General features: G+C 50.7%; 1 protein-coding gene across 2 annotated transcripts in view; it reads right to left on the reverse strand.

Annotated features, from left to right (window-relative positions):
• The window catches only part of DLGAP5 (discs large homolog associated protein 5), a 66,595-nt gene that overhangs the window by 36,888 nt on the left and 22,485 nt on the right, over nt 1–7,222 (reverse strand). For both annotated transcript variants that reach the window (XM_015412096.1, XM_015412097.1), the window contains exons 6-8: nt 4,565–4,652; nt 1,829–1,933; nt 757–821 (exon numbers count right to left, since the gene is read on the reverse strand). In XM_015412096.1, coding sequence (XP_015267582.1) covers nt 757–821; nt 1,829–1,933; nt 4,565–4,652 — 258 coding nt within the window. The remainder of the gene's footprint in view (nt 1–756; nt 822–1,828; nt 1,934–4,564; nt 4,653–7,222) is intronic.

Here is a 7,222-nt window from a genome sequence, read left to right on the forward strand (position 1 = left end):
CTTACAAACTCCTTTCCCTTCCCCTCCCCACAACAGGCACCCTGTGAGGTGGTGGGGCTGAGGGACCTCTGACTGAGAACTGCTCTTTTTCAAGAGCAGCTCTGACAGAACCATAGCTTGCCCAAGGTCATCCAGCAGCTCCGAGTGGAGGAGTGGGGAATCAAACCCGGTTCTCCCAGATTAGAGTCTGCGCACTTAACCACTACACCAAACTGGAAGCCATGTCAGGTGGATGCCCACTACCTCAACGAAGGGCCTGGTGGAAGAGCCCCGTCTTACAGGCCCTTACAGGCCCTGCAGAACTGTAAAAGGTCCCGCAGGGCCCTGATCTCATAAGGGAGCTAGGGCCAAAAAGGCCCCCTGACCGTAGTTGAGGCAAGTCGGACATCTACCATTAACCATGGGCTCTGCACACAGCTCCCACCCAACACTGGGACACAATGGAACTCTTGACAGGCTTTAGCCCACCTACTTTTGTTTTTAAAAGACGAAGGAAACTCCTTGATATTTGACGATATGATGAGATGCCTAGAAACAGAAGCACAGTGCAGGGAGCTGAAGTAGTCGAGCCGCCAAGAACGTGAGCCGGGAAGCCCTCGCTTCGGCAAGCAGCTCATGACAAGCCACTCTCAGCCGCCCTGATATGCAAAGAGAACACTGGCCCTACCTTACAGGGCTGTTGTAAAGGACGATGGATTGTTTCTAGTCGATTTGCATTGCTAAAACTATTCAGAAGACGCAGTGAAAAAGGCGTACCTCCTCATTTTTGATCTCTGTCTGCGGCTTTCCTTTGCGGGTCACCCTTTTCTGCGCCTGATTACCTGCGACAGATCGGATACAGCATTAAAGGACGTTTCCTCCCCCAAAAAAGTGCCACGCCAACATAAAACAAAAAAGGCCAACTGAAAATATTACCCAAACGTTCCTTGGACACAGAAAGGCAAATCAGTAGGTCCGAGATCAAATCAGGCCTGAACTCCCCCTAGAATCTAAAAGGACCACACCAGAGCTATTGTACTTCAGTCACATTATGAGAAGGCAAGAATCATCGGAAAAGACAATAATGCTAGGAGAAGTGGAAAGCAGCAGGAAAAGAGGAAAAAACCAACATGAGATGGATTGACTCAATCAAGGAAGCCACAGTCTGAGCAAGGTTATTAACGATAGGACATTTTGGGGGTCATGAATTCCAAGGGTTGCAATTCAGTCAGAAATGGCATACACGCATTCCTTGGAAGTGTCCATAAAAGAGAAGTCTAGTATTTAAAGGAATGGGTGGGGGTAGAGCTAGGAAGACATCGAACTGATTTTTTATTTTTATTTATTTATTTATTCTGGGATTTATATCCCGCCCTACCCATACGGCCCAGGGCGGCAAACAAGCGGCAAACGCCGAGAATAAAACACACATTACATTAAAAACTTAATAAATAAAGACTAAAATTGGTGCTTTACAGAACATTTTGACATTTGCAGCGTCACGGCCAAGCCAATTTTCTCTACACATAAGCCAGCCCAAGAGAGGTGGGAGGAGGAGGAGGAGGAGGAGGAGAAAGAGATTGGATTTATACCCTGCCCTTCACTACCCAAGGGAGTCTCAGAGTGGCTTACAAACTCCTTTCCCTTCCCCTCCCTACAACAGACACCCCTGTGAGGTAGGTGAGGCTGAGAGAGCTCTGACAGAAACTGCTCTGTTTTCAAGGACAGCTCTTATCAGAACTACGGCTTGCCCAAGGTCATCCAGCCAGGTGCAAGTGGAGGAGTGGGGGAATCAAACCCGGTTCTCCCAGATTAGAGCCTGCGCACTTAACCACGACACCAAACTTACCTGCAGTCACAGCCGGTTTCAAGACTTGTGGTATCTTGGACATAGCAGCAGCTGTTGCTCTTGTAATTCTTCCACTGGTGGGTGCGGGGACCGCAGGCTGAGCCCCTGGGGGGGAAAAAGATTATGATGATGATGATGATGATGTGGTGTGCTGTTGAATCATTTCACAGTCTAAGTCAAAAAGAGGCTTTCGAGTCACAGCAGGTATTTTACGGATGGGCTGTAGAACGTGAGCTGCGCGTTTACGCTTAAAGAGAATGGTACACTTGAATGGAGAGGCTTCTGTATGAAAAGGAAGGTCTCTGATCGAGGGTGACAGGCGACAGCAGAATGTGTGGAGACACGAAGCTGCCTTACATTGAATCAGATCATCGGTCCATCAAGATCAGCATTGCCTACTCAGACGGGCAGTAGCTCTCCGGGGCCTCAGGCAAAGGTTTTTCACATCACCTCCTATCAGATCCTTTAACTGGAGATGCCGGGGACTGAACCTGGGACGTTCTGCATGCCAAGCAGATGCTCTAGCATTGAGCCGTGTGCCACTGAATCCCAGAATCAGAAGGCAACGTCAGGGGAAGGCCTCGGCCTCTGTGCCCTGTTGTTGGCCCTACAGAGGAACTGGTTGGCCACTGTATGAGACAGGATGCTGGACTAGATGAACCACTTGTCTGATCCAGCAGGGCTCTTCTGATGTTCTTATGAAGGTCTCGGCCTTTCTGGCCTGTTGCTTGGCCCTCCGGAGGAACTGGTTGGCCCCTGTGTGAAACAGGATGCTGGACTGGATGGACCCTCACTGGTCTGATCCAGCAGGGCTCTTCTGATGTTCTTATGAAGGCCTCAGCCTCTGTGCCCTGTTGTTGGCACTCCAGAGGAACTGGCTGGCCACTGTGTGAGAGAGGAGGCTGGACTAGATGGACCACTGGTCTGATCCGGCAGGGCTTATGTTCTAATAAAGGCCTCGGTCTCTCTGCCCTGTTGTTGGCCCTCCAGAGGAACTGGTTGGCCACTGGATGAGACAGGAGGCTGAGCTAGATGAACCACTGGTCTGATCCAGCAGGGCTCTTCTGATGTTCTTATGAAGGCCTCGGCCGCTGTGCCCTGTTGTTGGCCCTCCAGAGGAACTGGCTGGCCACTGTGTGAGACAGGATGCTGAACTAAAGGGATCACTGGTCTGATCCAGCAGGGCTCTTCTGATGTTCTAATGAAGGCCTCAGCCTCTCCGCCCTGTTGTTTGCCCTTCAGAGAAACACGTTGGCCACTGTGTGAGACAGGATGCTGGACTAGACTGACCAATAGTCTGATCCGGCAGGGCTCTCCTTATGTTCTTATGAAGGCCTCGGCCTCCAGAGGGACTGCCTGGCCACTGTGTGAGATGGGATGCTGGACTAGATGGACCACTGGTCTGATCCAGCAGGGCTCTTCTTACGTTCTTGGGATTGCTAGAATTACAGCATTATGTTCAGCAAAATGAAGAGGCAGGAATGATGGTGACGACACACTCCAGTTAATAGGACCAGGAGGTAGATTATATGAAAGACCTCTGCCTGAGACCCTGGAGAGCTGCTGCCAGTCTGAGTAGACAATACTGAAAATTATGGACCAAGTAGAAGGCAGCTTCATGCATTCAAGACTGTCAGGGAAGGGACCGTGACTCAGAGGTAGAGCCTCTGCTTGGCACGCAGAAAGTCCCAGGTTCGATCCCCGGCATCTCCAGTTCGAAGGACCAGGCAGTAGGGGATGCGGAAGACCTCTCCCTGAGACCCTGGAGAGCCGCTACCAGTCTGAGTAGACAAGACTGACCTTGGTGGACCAAGGCATTCAGTAGATGGCAATTCCGTGTTTTCATGTGTATATGAAAGGGGAGCGGTGGCACAGAGGATTTATCCTCTGGTTTAACATCTGAGCTGAACAGGACTGCTGTCAGTTCGAGCCCCGCACTGGTGTGAGCTACCAGTCTCTGTCCCCAGCTCGCTGTCTACCCAGCGGTTCGAAAGCTTCGGCAAGTAGATAAAATGGGTACCACTCCTTAGAGAGTGGGCACACTGAAACCCCCCCCCCCTCGTGGGGTGGAGCGGTATTAGCCGGCGAACGGGAAGTCCAGCTCGGAAGATTGGAAAGCCTAGAAAGATCTCCTTCGGCAGCCTGTAATGGGCCGTTCCGGCCAGGCGGTGGCAGTGCAGCGCTACAACTCGAAGGAGTCTGGAGAAAGCTGACGCCATCAAACCCGGTCGGGGAAATGCCGTTCCGGATCACGTCTCATCTCCATCTGAACGAACCCTCGTCGGCTGCGAATGTGTGTGATTTAAGATATATATATGTCGTCCTCCCTTACCCCACAAATCATTGTTAGTCCCTCGTGAAAAATGAGTCACTGTAAATCGCTCAGAGCCAGCAAGCTCTGCAGGATTGAGCGATCAATAAATTGAAGGATTACTATTATTATTATTATTATTATATAATCCACCCTGAGCACTTAGAATAGGGTGAGGGGAGAAGTTGAGACACACAAAGATATGAAGCTTGCGCACACCCCTTGCTCTTACATTATCTGTTTATGATGGGTACAGAAAGGACGGCGGAAAACAGGAGGGCCTGGAGAGATCTTGTCCATGGGGTCACGAAGAGTCGGACTCGACTGTGCGACAGAACAACAACAACAACAACAACAACAACAACAGAAAGGACCCAGAGCTAACCCTATAGCTCTTAAACATGAATGTGGTCTGCCGTACACACCTTTGCTCTCTTTTTTCGCCGGTTTTTCCACGTGCCTGTGTTGAGGGGGCTGCAGGCCAGACCCCTTACCGGTACCCTTCGGCACCATCTGCAGAGAGAGAAAGACCAAAATTTGTAACACACACACAAATTCTTCACCATCCACTTGCCCTGGTGTTCAGAGCTTTCTATGCTGTTGTCAGGCCCCCCGGTCAGCTCACTCTCAACACGAGTTCAGCTGAAGAAACTTTATTGAAGAGATCTGAGACGCATTGAAGGTGAGAGTCTTTGTCAGGACTAAGGGACAAAGCAACAGGTATAGTCAAAAGCCATGCTCCATTCTTACCGTCACACACACAAAGTGAAACTAATACCACCGACAGATATATGGGTAAAGGTAAAGGTCTCCCTTGCTCGAAAGCCAGTCCAATCCGACTCTAGGGTTGCGGTGCTCATCTCCGCTTCAAAGCCGAAGAGCCAGCGCTGTCCGAAGATGTTTCCGTGGTCATGTGGCCGGCATGACTAGACGCCAAGGCGCACGGAACGCTGTTACCTTCCCACCGGAGTGGTACCTATTTATCTACTTGCAATTTCTTGCTTTCAAACTGCTAGGTTGGCAGGAGCTGGAACTAGAGACGGGAGCTCACTCCGTCATGCGGCACCTTGAACTCCTGAACCACCGACCTTCCACAGCCTGCAGTTCAGCGTCTTAACCACTTGAGCCACCGCAGCTATATGGGTACCAACTGGCAATTCAAAGTCTTATCTGCTTCCAGGCAGAGAGTCTGTGAAATCTCACGCCTTGAGGTGGCTTGTTGTGGGAAGAGTTACAAAGCGGGCAATGGGAAAGAGGAACCAAATGGACAAAGAACAACAGGTAGTAAATAATGGAAACAGAGACAGAGACAGCCCAAGTCTGACAGCTGTTCCCGGCAGCATTTGCTGGCCCTAAGAACAGCTAAGTATTCAACCCGCAATCACCACTCGTTTAGAATCAACTTTTTATTCAACTCTTAAGCATCCAAAGGTTCAATTTTACTCACATTCCCCTTTTTAATAGCTGTTAGGAATCTTTTGAGTGATTCATGAGGTAAAAGTGTCAGGCTCCGGACGCTCCCAGGAGCCTCCGAGAGAGCCTGCCTATCAAGAAAGGGGAGGATACAAACAACCCCGGAGAGCTCGCTACCGAGCAGGGTGTAAAACTGGGGAACGGGATAAACAGGCAGGCAATTGGCAGAGCCCGACCCCGACAAGGAGGCCCACTTAAGGAACAAGTAGAGTTGGGTGGGGAAAAGGGAGAGGGAGACCCCATGGGAAGACCAAAAACCCCACAATTGGCTTTGGAGCAACACAGGTCAAAAGTTCAGAGACCTCATAAAGAAAAGTTGCTGACAGCCGGGGAGGAAGGGATTGAGGTGAACGGTGTACCAAGATCAGCTGTGCTGGAACACGATCTGGGAAGTTCACCTCAATAAAAACCAGGCCCTCAACCCCTAGAGGTTGTTGTCTGATTTCTGAGGCTGTTCCAAGGCAACCATCCTTTATGACTCTGACAGAGGCTAGCTGAGGAGCTCCAACGCCTACCCCGGATCTCTCACAAAAAGGAGCTGAGTTTCTCCCGTCTTGTTAGCGATGAGATTACAAACTTACTGGGAGGAGGAGGGTAATAAACAATACCCCCCCCCCGCAAATGTATCAAAGGAAAAAGGAGGCTCTATAGAACCAAACAGTGTTTCGTGCGCCTTGACGTCTAGTCATGCCGGCCACATGACCACGGAAACGTCTTCGGACAGCGCTGGCTCTTCGGCTTTGAAACGGAGATGAGCACCGCCACCCTAGAGTCGGACTCGACTGGCTTTCGAGCAAGGGAGACCTTTACCTTTACCTTATAGAACCAATCAGGAAGGCGACCTCTAACCAGCTGACTTTAAGGTTACTAGAACTATACCTCCCAGGATCCTTTGTAAATTTAAAGATACAGTGCAACTTGCTATGCTTTACTATTCTGACCTCTGCTGGGGGCAGCACACTTCTTTTTTTTATACAAAACACACTCTCATGAGACGCTTCAGCAATTATAATGGGACAGGACAAAAGGCTATTTGCTCCTTCGTAGCCTTGCAAATATGTCCAACGGCCGCCAAAAGGGGGGGGGTTGCTAGCCTGCTGTTTGGAACACTCCTACAGTGCCGTCCGAAACAAGAGTTATAGCCTGCTAAGACCAGGTGAGGCAATTGGGCATCTGCGCAGGACTGCACCGCAGGTCACCCGGAACCAAACTTTTTAATTGGTGCTCGAAAGTGCCATCAAGTCGCGGCCAATTTAGGGTGACCCCGTAGGGCTTTCAAGGCAACAGTCAGTCAGAGGTGGTTTTGCCAGCTGCCGGCCTCTGTGTCATGGCCCTGGACTTCCTTGGCGGACTCCCATCCAAGTCACGCTGCAGCCGACTTATGGCAACCCCGCAGGGTTTTCAAGGCAAGAAATGTTCAGAGGTGGTGTGCCATCGCCTAACTCTGTGCCCCAACCAGCGTTCCCTCTAAGCTGAGTTAGTGTGAGCCAGCTCACAGTTTTTTAGCCTCCGGCTCACACATTTTTTGCCTTGGCTCAGGAAGGAAGGCTCCAGAGTAGAGATGTGAAGGCCAGGGGGAAAAAACGGAAAAATCCGGGGGGGGGGGGGGC

The sequence above is a fragment of the Gekko japonicus genome, unplaced genomic scaffold (genome assembly GCF_001447785.1).
Source record: "Gekko japonicus isolate JY-2015 unplaced genomic scaffold, Gekko_japonicus_V1.1 scaffold1515, whole genome shotgun sequence".
In the NCBI taxonomy this organism is placed as follows: Eukaryota; Metazoa; Chordata; class Lepidosauria; order Squamata; family Gekkonidae; genus Gekko; species Gekko japonicus.